At 45.1% G+C, this 14,776-nt stretch overlaps 1 protein-coding gene across 1 annotated transcript in view; it reads right to left on the bottom strand.

The window, feature by feature from the left end:
* RFTN2 (raftlin family member 2) overlaps positions 1 to 14,776 on the bottom strand; it is a 57,818-nt gene that overhangs the window by 7,944 nt on the left and 35,098 nt on the right. The window contains exon 8 of the mRNA XM_036254544.1: positions 1,040 to 1,118. Within this exon, the coding sequence (XP_036110437.1) occupies positions 1,040 to 1,118 (79 nt within the window). The remainder of the gene's footprint in view (positions 1 to 1,039; positions 1,119 to 14,776) is intronic.

Raw genomic sequence — 14,776 nt, 5'->3', positions numbered from 1 at the left:
CCGATGGATTTCACGTGACCCTCCTTATGCCTCCTCCTTTGATTGTAACGTATGAAATAAACTGCAAAACTGCCATTCTCCGGAGCATTTTCTCAATCTGTTGAGATTTTACAATTGCTGTCAGTCTTGCTCAAACAAACTCATAAAAACTCTCTATACTACTGGTTTGGATGTTTCTTAGGTTGACAATACACAGAATAAGAAAATATACAGGGCAGAAAAAATGTGAAGTTATGGAGACAATATAAAAGTACTGACAGAGGTCAAGATAGACAGATTGCACAAATCTGTGGCAGGATTAGGCTCCTCCGTGTACGAGACTGAGAACCAGAAGGGAGGTAGAAGCGTTCCCTCTACCCTGGGGCCAGCGAATTAAACTGACGGGTTAGCAGAAGAAAAGGCTTGTTTTGGAAGCACAGGGGAGCTTCACAGAGAAGTAGTAAAAACCCCAAGAGGCAGTTAGACTCTGAGCTTCTATATCACCTTAACAAAGGGCAATAAATTGTAGAGGAGTGACCAACGGAAAAGGGTTTGGGCTTTTAGGGGCAGAAAATTGTGGGAAGGTAGGTACATGGGGAACTGGCGGAAGGCAGGGTTATTTGCGTGAGGTTCCTTTATGCAGACTGCGGCCCCGGTGACGGGTCGTCTCTGGTGACTGTCTACTCTTCCTGGCGCAGGAGAGGGAGACTACTTCATAAAGGGGACTTACGTCACTTTGCAGGGGGAAATGCATGCCCTGCTTTTTTGTCAGGAAGCAGGAGGGTAGAGTGTTCCTCCTGTGTCTGCCGTTTCTTAACTGCCTTCAGCTCAAAATGATCCCGATGCCCAAGGGGCATATTTTGGGGCGGCCTGCCCTGATCCCCTTCAGAACCGGCTCAGTAGCCTGGGCGCTGGCATGTTTCCCTTGTTTTATCGTTGCTTCGAAGACTGTTACCATTGCACTTCCCCGGCTGTACTCACCATTCAGAATTACAAAGAGAGTTCCAGGATTAAGAGGTTCGATACAACATTCAGTTCATAAAGCATCAGTATTACTCACTTCTGGTGTTTGAGCTGCTGAATTCCATATAACCGGTCTCTGAAGAAACACAACCTGCTTGGTAGCCAAATTCCCTTCACTGCAAATTAAAACAACAGCATTAGTATTGGTGAATGAGTAATTCTCTATACTTCACGCTTGGCTAGCATGTTCCTTTGTAAAATAGTCCTCTGTCAAATAATCTCCTGGTCCAAAAATAATTAAGAAATAATTTTATATAAGTTGCAACTGGAAAAAAAGAAAAAGAAAAAAAATTCCTAAAAGCCAAATATGGTCATTACAACAGAAAATGTTAATGTTGAAAATTTATAACCTCACCGTGCTCACCTGTTCCATCTGTCCCCTTGTCTTTATCAGCGTAATGTGTTTCTGCCTGTCTGTAACCACTGCATAGTTGCATTTCTGTGTTCTATGCTTTTCATGCAACACCCTTTTTTTTGTTTGGACACTGTGATCATATTCTTAATAGCTGCATAGTATCTCAAAGACTTAAGATACCAAAACGCACCAAGTCTTTCTAGATTATTGAAAAATTAGATTGCTTCCAGTTTACTGCTAATTATAAATAATGCTGCGATAGAAATATGTCGTCTTCCTATTTGTATGACTCAAGAAAGTCTTGAGGTAAATTCTCCAGAGTGGGATTATTAAGTCAAAAGTGTGTGATTTAAACATGTTGTTTTCATGGTCAAATTTGCCTTGTAAAAAGGAGGGATCACATGCAAAAACTTTTATGTAGATTTTTTAGTCCAGGGACCTGAGCCGCAGCTAGTTTTCGTTGTAGGTGCTCCTTTGTAGGCAGCTACTCAGTATTCTCCTCCTTTAACTACCATCATGGCAACTACCCTTTGCCAAAGACCACTTGGGGTTTGGATTTCTCTGAAGTGTTTTTCAGAGTCTCCATGGATTTACGGGAAGGAGTGTCTGTAGCTAATGTTGCTCAGTTACGACTGTTATTATGCAAAAAAACCCAAACAAAACCTCACTATTAGCTGCATTTTATGCTGAGCTCTTTTTTCTGAAAAACAAATGCAACATTGAAACTCTGGCCCTTAGAAGTATGTGTCCACCCCACACCTTTGAGCACCACAAACTTATTGACACTGTTGAATTTTGAGAAACAAGAAAATCTTCCCCAAAGTGGTCATGGAAAGACTGCTTCTTCTTCTTTTTTTAAAAATACGTTTTCATTGATTTTTTAGAGAGAGAGAGGGAGGAGATAGAAACATTGATGTGAGAGAGAAGCATCGCTCAGCTGCCTCCTGCATGCCCCTCACTGGGGATCAAGCCCACAACCTGGGCATGTGCCCTGACCAGGAATTAAACTGGCACACTCAGTCCATGGGTTGGTGCTCAGTCAACTGAGCCACACCAGCCGGGCGAAACTGCTTCTTTTTATTTTTATTTTAAAAAGACTGCTTCTACTCTAATCTCATTTTAGTTTGACCTGAGAAGAAAAGAGTGGGCACAAAATATATCGGAACTTTTGGGAACAACGTCAATCCTCAGGCGACCTCAGCTGGGACACAGGCGCCCAGGGAAGGGACTAGCAATGTACAGAATGGCCTGGTCAGCGTTTGGGAGGCCTGGGTGTCCTGGAAAAGGACCCAGAAATGGCTTTGGAACCAGAAGTTCCTGGGTTTGAATCCTAACACGACCACAGCATTTAATAGCTGCTGACTTTCACAAAGTCCTTAAACTCTCTAACTTTCCTTTCCTATCAGGGACCTTGTGAAGGACACATAAGTCCACATCCACGAAGACCCCTCACCGTGCTGCCACTGGAGGGGCAAACAAATGTCATTTCCTCCCACTTCCTCCATTCACTTCATGAAACGTGGGGTGGAGCTAAGTGGGGGGGAATGTCTCAGAATCAAGAATAGAAAAGTCACCTGGCAGGTGTGGCTCAGGTTGAGCTTCAACCCATGCACCAAGAGGTCGCCAGTTCGATTCCCCATCAGGGCACATGCCCAGGTTGTGGGTCAGATCCCCAGTTGGGGGCATGCAGGAGGCGGCCAATTGATGTTCTCTCTCATCAATGTTTCTATCTCTCTCCCTCTCCCTTCCTCTCTCTCTAAAAATCAATAAAGAGCCCTGGCCAGTTTGGCTCAGCGGTTAGAGCGTCGGCCCGCGGTCCGGAGAGACCCGGGTTTGGTTCCCGCTAAGGGAATGTACTTCGGTTTCAGTTTGTCCCCGGCCCTGGTTGGTCGTGCGGGTGGCAGCCGCTCGATGTGTCCCTTCACGTCGATGTTTCTCTCTCTCTCTCCTTCCTCTCTCTCCCTCCCACTCTATCTGTACAAAAAATGGAAAAGTATCCTCGGGTGAGGATAAAAAATAAAAATAAAAATAAATAAAAAATAAAAATCAATAAAGAAAAAACACTTAAAAATTAAAAACGAATAGAAAAGTCAAGGGAAAGGGTACACAAGAACAGAGAAGAGGTTTCTGGGTAACGTTCTAGGTGCGTGATCCACTCAGAGAATCACACGAGAGAACAAAGGCCTAGAACTATCCGACTGGAAAGCAGGAGAATGTCAGGGTGGGGCTGTGGTGATCCTGGAGGGTCAGCGGCCGGCGGGGCTGAATGCTCTAGGGTGTACTGTTTGGTCGGGAGCAGGCTTCACCTTTATCACGGCTGAAACGGTAAATGTGGAGATGGCTTCTCAAAGGCGGACTCTCAGGACAATCTCCAGATGCCCGAATGAGACTTTGGAAGGCCAGCACCTTCCCATCTCCTGGGAGGTCCTTTGAGCCGTCTTCCCTCTGAAATATGTCTGAGACCTCTGCGTCCCTGGTTTTCCGAGGGCCGTTCTGATTTCAATAGGCCTGCTGTTTTCAGAACATCTGTGAGATGTGAAACCCCTTTCGGCATGGAGACTAATCACGGTAGAACCGAGGGAAAGAGGTCTGAAGCCTCACAGAGCAACAACTATGTCAGGGCGAGGGAGTCCCTCAGTCTCTGAGGCTCCTGAGGTCACTCTCTGCTCAGCCGGGACAGAATACAGGGTGGGCAGAAAGGCTCACAGTTGTGAGTGCGCGAAACAGTGAGTTTATTTTTTATTTTTTTTAATCCTCACCCGAGGATATTTTTTCATTTTTTGTACAGATAGAGTGGGAGGGAGAGAGAGGAAGGAGAGAGAGAGAGAAACATCGATGTGAAGGGACACATCGAGTGGCTGCCACCCGCACAACCAACCAAGGCCGGGGACAAACTGCAACCGGAGTACATGCCCTTAGCGGGAACCGAACCCGGGTCTCTCCGGACCGCAGGCCGACACTCTAACCGCTGAGCCAAACTGGCCAGGGCGAGTTTATTTTTGTATTATTACTTATTATTGTATTATTTTCAATATGAACAACCGTAAACCTGTTTTGACACACCCTGTATTTGCCCAGTAGCAGACTTCTGAAGGGTTTGACTGGTGACATCATATGGGCTTCAAATGCCCCGGATGCTCTCAGAGGTCAGGGCCTACATCTCTCCCCACAGACCTTCTCAGCCAGAAAGTGCTAGATGCAAGAGAAAATCGGTTCGGCCAGTCCTACAGCTTTCCACTGCAGTGTCAGGACCCATGATTGTCCTGCGATGCAGTTAGAGAGGCAGTCAAGTATGACCTACCCTGGGTTTGCATCCCAGCTCGGCTACTACCTGCGTGACAAGGAGCCGGTCACCCAATCGTCCTGAGGCTCCTGTTTCTTATCTGTGAGTCAGTGACATGGTGGACACACAGCGCTCAGCACAGACCCTGAGCACACTGACTTCACGCATTCTTGGGTCAACTTTTGTATGTGCCCTGACTGGGGATCCGACCCGAAGCCTTGGTGTATCAGGATGCGATGACCCTCGAACCAACTGAGCTACCCGGTCAGGGTTGTACTCACTTCTCCTCGAATATATCCTATACACATTGCTTTTCCCTTATGGTTGCCAGAGGGAGGAACTAATTTGCGGTATTGATACTTCACCTCTCCCCCTGCTCCGTGCCCAGCACTGTCTCAGAAGCCTTCCTACAGCGTCCAGGCAGCCCCTGCTCACAGCCTGGGGGTGCTGCTCCCTAGTGCACGCTGCTCTGCCCGTCTGCCCTGTCTGCACCAGGAACAGTCTCCTCTCTAAAACTGTTTTGGAAGCTCTATTTTTTAAAAAAATATTATAATGATATTTTATTTTATTTTTCATGAAAACGTTTTCCTTTATTTTTATTATTGACCCTATTGCAGATGTCTCCCTTTTCCCCCTTTGCACTCCTCCACCTAGCCCCCATCCCCCTTCCCTCTAGCCATCACCGCACTGCTGTCTGTGTCCATGGGCTATGCCCACATGTTCTTTGGCTAATCCCTTCACCTTCTTTCATCCAGCACCCCCCGCCCCCGAGCTGTCAGTTCCATGTATCCATGCCTCTAGTTCTGTTTCGTTTGTCAGTTTATTTTGTTCATTAGTTTCCACATATAAGTGAAATCATTTAGTATTTGTCTTACTCTGACTGGCTTATTTCACTTAGCATAATATGCTCCAGATCCATCCATGCTGTCACAAAAGGTGAGATTTCCTACTTTTTTACCACAGAGTAGTATCCCATTGTGTTCATGTACCACGGCTTTTTTATCCCCTCATCCACTGTTGGGCGCTTGGGCTGTTTCCAGATCTTGGCTATTGTAATGAACACAGGAGTGAGTATATTCTTTCGAACTGGTGTTTCAAAATCCCTAGGCTATATTCCCAGAAGTGGATCACTGGGTCAAAGGCTGTTCCATTTTCTTTTTTTTTTTTCTTTTTTTTTTTATCCTCACCCGAGGACATTTTTCCATTTTTTGTTCAGGTAGAGTGGGAGGGAGAGAGAGGAACAGAGAGAGAGAGAGAGAAACATCAATGTGAAAGGAACACATTGAGTGGCTGCCACCCGCACGACCGACCAGGGCCGGGGACAAACTGCAACCGAGGTACATGCCCTTAGCGGGAACCGAACCCGGGTCTCTCAGGACCGCAGGCCGACGCTCTAACCGCTGAGCCAAACCGGCCAGGGCCATTTTCATTTTTTTGAGGAAACTCCACACTGTTTTCCACAGTGGCTGCACCAGTGCACTAATCCCTAGCACTTTCTTTTCCTTTTTTTTGTGTGTGTGTGTTCATGTGTGTTTTGTTTTATTTTTATTGTTGACACTATTACGGATGCCCCCCACTTCCCCCAACTTTCTATTCTTTTATAGTAAGGCATCACAGCCGCCACAGGCCTGTCCTCTGCACAGGGTCCTCTACCATATTCTCCGGCCTCACACTCAGCTCTTTCTTCATTGTTGCTTCCGTAAGGAGCCTTTTTAGATGTCTTCCTCTCGTTCCTCTCCTCTCCCCATTAAATTGTAATACCTAAGATACGCTGTGTATCTGTTTATGTACTGTGACCTTTTGTAGGACCACAAACCGTTGTAATATCTAATATTTTTTCACCCACTGTAACTGATTTTCATCCTTGGGGCAGTATCCCCTAGCAGGGGTGGGGGACCTTTTTTCTGCCAAGGGCCATTTGGATATTTATAACACCATTTGAGGGCCATACAAAATTATCAACTTAAAAATCAGCCTGCTATATTTCGTCAGGCTGATTTGGTGAGGCTGTGATGTTAGCTGGTATTGATTTTGAGGGCCTTATACGGCCCACAGGCGGGACTCCTCCGCCCCTGGTTGGGAACACATGCTCAGACCTCCACCGCAGGACTTGTGATCTGTTCTGCATTAGTTATTTGTGACTGTGCTTTGTCTGCAAGCAGATTATGAGTTCCTGGGAGTGAGAGTCTGTCCCTAGAGTGGGTAAAATATTGCCTGTACATACCAGGCACTCAATACATAGTTGAGTTGAAGTGAAAAAACATTCTATTTAAAATAAAATGCAAGCGTGTGAGTCAGGTTGGATACAACTGAGTTGGTTGCAGATGAGTGGCTTCTCTGCAACTGCTTAGTCGCTTGTGCAATAAAAATGCTCTTATAAAAAGCTTTCAGTTACGGTTTCAAAATCCCTTAGACTAGAGGGGACAGTTAATTTGTATTTTCTGATTAGTTTTGCATCATCTTGTACATTAATTAACTGCCACGGGTTAATGATTGCAACTTGGAAATAAGATGTGAAATAAAAATTAACTTTTTAAAAGCAAAATTATGAAGTTAAATTTTAGCTTGCACCTTTGTAGCTGGCTCTGTGTTTAGTCATACAGTTCCTTTGCCCTATGACCCTAATTTGTTTCTCTGGTATGTGTGTGAAAGACACACAAGAGTACCACTCCTCCCAACCCCTCTCCCTACAAAGTGGTAAAAATTTAAGTTCAGATGAGGAAGAGTGATTACCGAAAGTATATATACTAGACATAGGGGCTATTTTTAAAAACGTGGCCTTATCAAAATGCTGCTCACTGCAAGGTTGCTCTGAGTTTAGGCCCAGTGGAATTGCACAACCTTGTTTGCACAGAACCTCAGAGAGCAAAGAGAAGGGCATTAACAGGGCCAAACATGAAACCCTAGCCTCCCCCTCCACTGATAAATGTGCAGCTCCTGCTCTGGCTGTCCCTTGAGGATTTAGAGGAAGTGTCTCAAATAACTACAGAGACTTCTGCTGCTTCTGGACTGTGGCACCACAAGGCTGTGAAGCCTTTTTTGTAGGGGAGGGGGGCTGACATCACGGTGAGAAGGCAAGTTATTCATACCTTGTCCTTAAGGAACAGAATTTTATTTTCTCCTTCATGTATCCCTTGATTCTAACATTCTTTCTCTCTCTCAATGTAAGGATATAGTTCAGTGTTTATGAAACTGCATCAGAATCTCCTTGGATTCCTGTTAAAATGTACATTCCTGCTCCTCCTCCATTGTTATTTGGGGAGAGGGGGTGACACTGTGGTTTTGAGCAGCAAAACAGAGGGAACTTGAGCTCCAACTTTCATTTTATTCCTGTGATTATTTTAAGATCAGCAATATTAGCCCCTCATCCAGCTACTCTGATCCTCTACCAGATTTGCCCTGAAGAGATTGTCAATTTTCACCTTGATTTTTTTGGAAAAAGGCCCATTTGTATAATTATATAGTGATAACGAATAAGAAAGGATTCTGGCAAGTTTTCAGGGTTGACAACAATAATCTTGGAATCATGTAATATCAGATTACCACATTGTAATGTTTCCATGGTAATACAGCTTTAAATGTTGGTGGTGTGATTGCTGAGGATAATGAAGTGACAATCTTAACCTAGAAACATACTGAGAAAATACCTTTATGTGAACTTCTGGTCAAGATGGCAGCGTAAACACGGTATCACGTCCTCCCATAACCATATCAAAGTTACAACTAAACTACAGAACAACCATCATTTAAAAACACCTGAAATCAAGCTGAATGGAAGTCCTACAACTACGGAATTAAAGAAGCAGCCACATCAAGACTGGCAGGAGGAGTGGAGGGGGAGGGGCTGGTCCCACACCCACGTGTGGCGGATACAAATCAGGAGGACACCTCGGCTGGGAAGGTCCTCCCTGAGGACTGAGGGGTCCCTGTCCTACACCAGGCACACTACTCAGGATTCCAGTGCCAGGAGAGGAGTCTTCTGGCTGGAAAAACCAGCGGGAACTGAGGCTCAGGGAGGCTGAGGCAGCTGGAGCCCCAGGCAGCTCCTCTTAAAGGGCCCGCACACAGACTTATCAGACTCTCTCCCTCTAAGCTTGGAGGAGAGGCAGCTCGAGGGGTACCAGAGACATACAGGCAAAAACTAAGCTGTCTGGCATTGGAGTGAGGGCTGGAGAGGGGGCTTTCTCTGGGACAGATATGCTGTCAGAGGCCTTTGTTCCTTTGGTGAGCCCTTCCCTGGGGCGGCAGACAGCCACCATATCTGGGACTCCAGCAACCTGGCTCACACTGGTAGCCCCGCCCTGGTGATTCCCTGAGGCCCCGCCCCACCCTACTTTCAGGCCCACCCAAGCTGTTGCCAGTTGCTTAACCATAGGATTGGCCTGTCTTGGATCCTGCTTCAGGTTTTCCTAAATTCTTTCAAACAAACAGCATCTGGTCTCAGCGAGTCCCATACCTCTCGTTAAGTAATACACTGAAACAAACACAGGGAGGCAGCCAAAATGAGGAGAAAAAGAAACAAGTCCCAAATGAAAGACCAGGAAAAATCGCTAGGAAAAGAACTAAGTGAAATGGAGATAAGCAACTTAATAGATGCTGAGTTCAAAATACTGCTTATAAGGATGCTCAATGACTTAGTGAGAACCTCAGTGAACTTAGTGAGGGCCTCAAGAGCATGAAAAAGGACCAGTCAGAAATGATGGATGCACAGTCAGAAATGAAGGTGGCACTAACTGAAATAAAGAATAATTTACACAGATTCAATAGTAGAGTAGGTAAAGCCAAGAAGCAAACCATCCATTTGGAATATAAGGAAGCAAAAAACACCCAATCAGAATAGCAAAAAGAAAAAAGAATCCAAAAAAATGACGATAGTGTAAGGAGCCTCTGGGACAACTTTAAGGGTACCAACATTCGCATCTTGGGGGTGCCAGAAGGAGAAGAGGGAGAACAAGAAATCGAAAACCTATTTGAAATAATAATGGCCGAAAATTTTCCTAACTTGGTGAAGGAAACAGACATACAAGTCCAGGAAGCACAGAGAGTCCCAAACAAGATGAACCCCAAGAGGCCCACGCCAAGACACATCATCAAAATGCAAAAGATTCAAGACAAGGAGAGAATCTTAGCAGGAACTGAACCCGGGCCTCTCCGGACCGCAGGTGGACGCTCTAACCGCTGAGCCAAACCGGCCAGGGCAAGACAAGGAGAGAATCTTAAAAGCAGCAAGGGAAAGGCAGTTAGTTACCTACAAGGGAGTTCCTATAAGACTGTCAGCTAATTTCTCAAAAGAAACTTTGCAGGTCAGAAGGGAGTGGCAAGAAATATTCAGAGTGATGAAAAGCAAGAACTACAACCAAGATTACTCTATCCTGCAAAGCTGTCATTTAGAATCGACGGCCATATAAAGAGTTTCCTAGACAAGAAAAAGTTAAAGGAGTTCAGCACCAAACCATTACTATATGAAATGTTGAAGGGTCTTTTTGAAGAAAAAGATAAAATATATGAACAAACAAAATGGCAATGAATATGTATCTATCGACAATGGAATCTACAAACAAAATGAACAGGCAGAACAGAAACATTCTCATAGATACAGAGAACATTTTGTTGGTTGCCAGATGGGAGGAAGGTTAAGGGAATGGGTGAAAAAGGTGAAGGGATTAAGAACAAATTGGTTGCTAGACTGACAAACCTCAAAGAGAAGGGGAGTTGGGGGTGGGAAGATATAAACCATGCATAACCAATGGATATAGACAACAGTGTGGGAAAAGGCAGGAGGGAGGTGGGAGTGGGGAGGAGGGGGTCAATGGGGGAAAAATGAGGAACATCTGTAATACATTCAACAATAAAGATAAAAAAAATACCTTAATACAATCTGATAACAGGATATATTTGAGTAATTAAAGAAATAAGGAGGGCCCTGGCCAGTTTGGCTCAGCGGATAGAGCGTCGGCCTGCGGTCCGGAGAGACCTGGGTTCGGTTCCCGCTAAGGGCACGTACTTCGGTTGCAGTTTGTCCCCGGCCCTGGTTGGGTCGTGCGGGTGGCAGCCACTCGATGTGTCCCTTTCACGTTGATGTTTCTCTCTCTCTCTCTTCCTCTCTCTCTCCCTCCCACTCTATCTGTACAAAAGATGGAAAAATGTCCTCGGGTGAGGATTAAAAAAAAGAAATAAGGAGGAAATACCTTATGAATAGACCATTCAAGTTATGGCTTAGGTAATAGAAGGAAAAAGTTGAAATTGTTTAAGATAACTATTGGAGATGAGACAAAAATACTTAAGAAAGTTTTCACTGGTAGTGGTTCTAAGCTATGTTTTCAGACATGTGGGCTCCAAAAGAAAGATCATGACAGACATTCGTTTTTCTGGGTATCAGCATACATGTAAGCATATATCTTTATAGTGTCAGTATTTACTGCTATTTCTTTTCTTTTTTTTTTTTTATCCTCATCCGAGGACATTTTTCCATTTTTTGTACAGACAGAGTGGGAGGGAGAGAGAGGAAGAGAGAGAGAGAGAGAGAAACATCGATGTGAAAGGGACACATCGAGTGGCTGCCACCTGCACGACCAACCAGGGCCGGGGACAAACTGCAACCGAGGTACATGCCCTTAGCGGGAACCGAACCCGGGTCTCTCCGGACCGCAGGCGGACGCTCTAACCGCTGAGCCAAACCGGCCAGGGCTACTGCTATTTCTTTTACTGGTTTGTAATCCTCAGTGCTGATTTTGTATAGCGTGAACTACACTATTTACATTTTCTGAAATATCATGATTTAGTTATCATCCTTGCCCAACTGGTTTCAACTTCATAGGGATTTTGGTTCTGCTAAATAATTAGGTCCCATAGACTAGGTCTAATTTATTGGCCTAGTATGTATAGGACCTTCATAGATATTTTGCATATATTATCTCAATCATCATGGCAATCCAGTAAAGTTGATATTATTGTATTGTTTTCCAGATGAGGAAATTGAGACCCAAAGAGATTGGGTGACTTCCCAAAGTCATACAGCTAGTTAATGGTGAAACTAGAACTAAAATGAGATTTGTTTAGCCCTGGCTGGATAGCTCAGCTGGATAGAGCATTGTCCTGATACACCAAGGTTGTAGGTTTGATTCCTGGTCAGGACACCAAGAAATAAATAAATAAGAGATTTTTCTGGAGGCCTGGACCATTCTTCTAGTTTCAGAGACTAAAAATATCAGGCTCTACCATCCACCTGGACCAAGATGACCTGTACGCAATATTTTTCTTTTTTATTTATTTATTTATTTTTATCCTCACCCGAGGACATTTTTCCATTTTTTGTTCAGATGGAGTGGGAGGGAGAGAGAGGAAGAGAGAGAGACAGAAATATCGACATGAAAGGGACACATCGAGTGGTTGCCACCAGCACGACCAACCAGGGTCAGGGACAAACCGCAACCGAGGTACGTGCCCTTAGCGGGAACTGAACCCGGGTCTCTCTGGACCGCAGGCTGATGCTCTAACCGCTGAGCCAAACCAGCCAGGGCCGCAATATTTTTCTTTACATAAAGATGACATGGCTGACCATCAGTACTCTCTCTGTGTGCACTGAAGCAGCTAAGACCAGCACGTGACTTCACAGGGACAGCATGTTTGGACAAGAATCATAAGGCAGAGGGAAAACAGGTTTTTACCAACAGTCGGTGTCATCAGATCCCAGTGAACCTTTACCTTCATCCTATGTTGTCTGCCTCGCAGGCACTTACCGAATGTAAAGGGACGAAGTAGACATCAATACTGAAAAATGTTCCTGGCGTTTGAAAGAACAGTTGACACTGTGTGTTCTAGTGTACCTTGTTGCATAGGGCAGTTACTATTAAAATCCACTTTTCTACTACCTTTTACCCAGGATCAATAGCAGAGTACTAAATGAGGTTCTGCTAAATGGTGATAATGACTTCTTAAAAAAATTTTAATCCTCATTTTTCCATTTATCTTCAGACAGAGTGGGAGGGAGAAAGAGAGAGAGAGAGAGAGAGAGAGAGAGAGAGAGAGAGAAGAAGAAGAAGAAGAAGAAGAAGAAGAAGAAGAAGAAGAAGAAGAAGAAATAAAGAAACACTGATGTGAGAGAGACACATCTATTTGTTGCCTCCTGCATGACCTTGACTAGGGCTGGGGACTGAACTGCAACTGAGGCGTGTGTCCTTGACTGGAATCAAACCTGAGACTCTGGTCTGCAGGCTGACACTCTAACTGCTACACCAAACTGGCCAGGGCGGTAATAATGACTTTTAATTTTATTACTATTTGAAGACTCCATCTAACTTTGACAGCCTATACTCTCTCTTATTTTTAATATTCCTGTGGAACCTATAGACTAAAGTACTTCATAGCCCTTGATTAGTTACTATATTACACTCCACAGTACATGAACTTGACCTGTCCCAACCTGAATGCAAGCCCTCGGTTATACACTGAATGTAAGCTTAACCAGCTATAAGCTCCTTCAGGGCAGACTATATGGAACTTCCACATCTTTTCATTGATTGATAAATTCTTTGGTTTTTTAAAACTGTTTTATTTTTTTAAAATCACAGAATAAACATGTATTCCTTGTAAAAAGTCAAATCATAGAAAGCATGTAAAGACTAAGCAGAAATCCCCTCTTTCCCCTTCCCCTCCCCATAATCCCAAGAGCTAGCCACTCACTGGAATTTGTTATGTAGCCTTTCAGAGTTTTGCTAGACATAGTCAAAATGTATGAACTTAAAAAATTGGGATTGTACTATATACTGTCCCCAACCTTTTTTTAACACAATAATTATTAATAGAAAATTCTATGACAATACATATATAGATCAACATTCTCTCTCTCTCTTTTAATCCTCACTCGAGGATATTTTTAGATTTTATCTTCAGACAGAGGGGGAGGGAGAGAGAGAGAGAAACATCCATGTGAGAGAGACACATTGACTGGTTGTCTCCTGCACGACCCCAACCGGGGCTGGGAACTAACCGCAACCGAGGTACGTGCACTTGGCCAGCAGCGAACCCAGGACTCTTTGGTCCGCAGGCTGATGCTCTAACTGTTGAGCCAAACTGGCCAGGGCTACAGTCTCACTTTCTATCAGCTTCATATTACTCTATTGTATGCATAGACAATCACTTATTTAACCAGTTTCTCTTGATAGACATTTGCCACTTTAATTACAGGTGGAGACAAGCCTCCACAAGCTGGGCCTGAGAGGCCCACTGTGACCTCACAGAGCCGTGGTGGGCACCAGGGGTGCAGGAGAAGCTGGGGTGCTGGTGAGGCAGTGGCGCAAGCTCTGCTCCAAAAACAACACACAGCCACTCCTCATTGGAGGGCCCTTCCTCCCCGGGGACAGCCTGTGACCTTACACTGTCAGCAGGACCCGGTGGTTAAGTCGATGTGGCCCTCGGCCCCTCCACCTGCCCCTCCTCATAGCTGAGACCTCTTCTTTCCCACCTTTGGTCTCAGTCCTGTCCTCATGCCCAAACCCGAAGGAGCTGCTGCTGGTGACCACGGCTCAGCACCCAGCCCTCTGGGCTCGCCGTCTGAGCGGGTGCCCCCGTTGTTCCTACGCTTCAGTACATGTTTAGACTCAGGAAGCAGAAGCTCTGAGTGAATGTGAGGGAGGAATGATAGCTTTGTTTTTCACCAGGGAAAGGCTGAGAACTCAGAGTACTTTTAGGAAGGGTTAACTGTCACGGGCCAAACGACCCCCGAAATTATACAGGAGAAACTGCCACAAAGAGGTGCGAAGGCCAAACGCACAGGTTGCTCTGAGGCTGGCTGGGACTGGCGCAGACCAGGGGCTCCCCGCTGGACAGCGAGGGGCAGGAGAAAGAGGAAGTGCGGGTTATGAGCTCCAGGAGCCTGTGGGATGCAGCTCCATGGGTCCCCCGAGCTTCTGGCTGTCCCACGGGGCAGGCTCCCTGGGTGATTCGTACTGCTTGGTCCGAAGACAGAATCCTGGGAATTGCTGCTGCACTGTATTCTGACGCGCATGTCACAGATTTTAAAAAGATGGGAAATAATGCTTCAGGGAACTAACTGTATGTCACTCACAGTTTGAGAAGTTACCAACAGACCTCTGAAGAGAAAAGCAGAAGAATTGCTTTGCTTGTTTCTAGTCTCC

Source organism: Molossus molossus, unplaced genomic scaffold (genome assembly GCF_014108415.1).
Source record: "Molossus molossus isolate mMolMol1 unplaced genomic scaffold, mMolMol1.p scaffold_m16_p_11, whole genome shotgun sequence".
In the NCBI taxonomy this organism is placed as follows: Eukaryota; Metazoa; Chordata; class Mammalia; order Chiroptera; family Molossidae; genus Molossus; species Molossus molossus.
The sequence above is the reverse complement of the archived record's forward strand: the minus strand, read 5'-3'. Positions and strand labels throughout refer to the sequence as shown.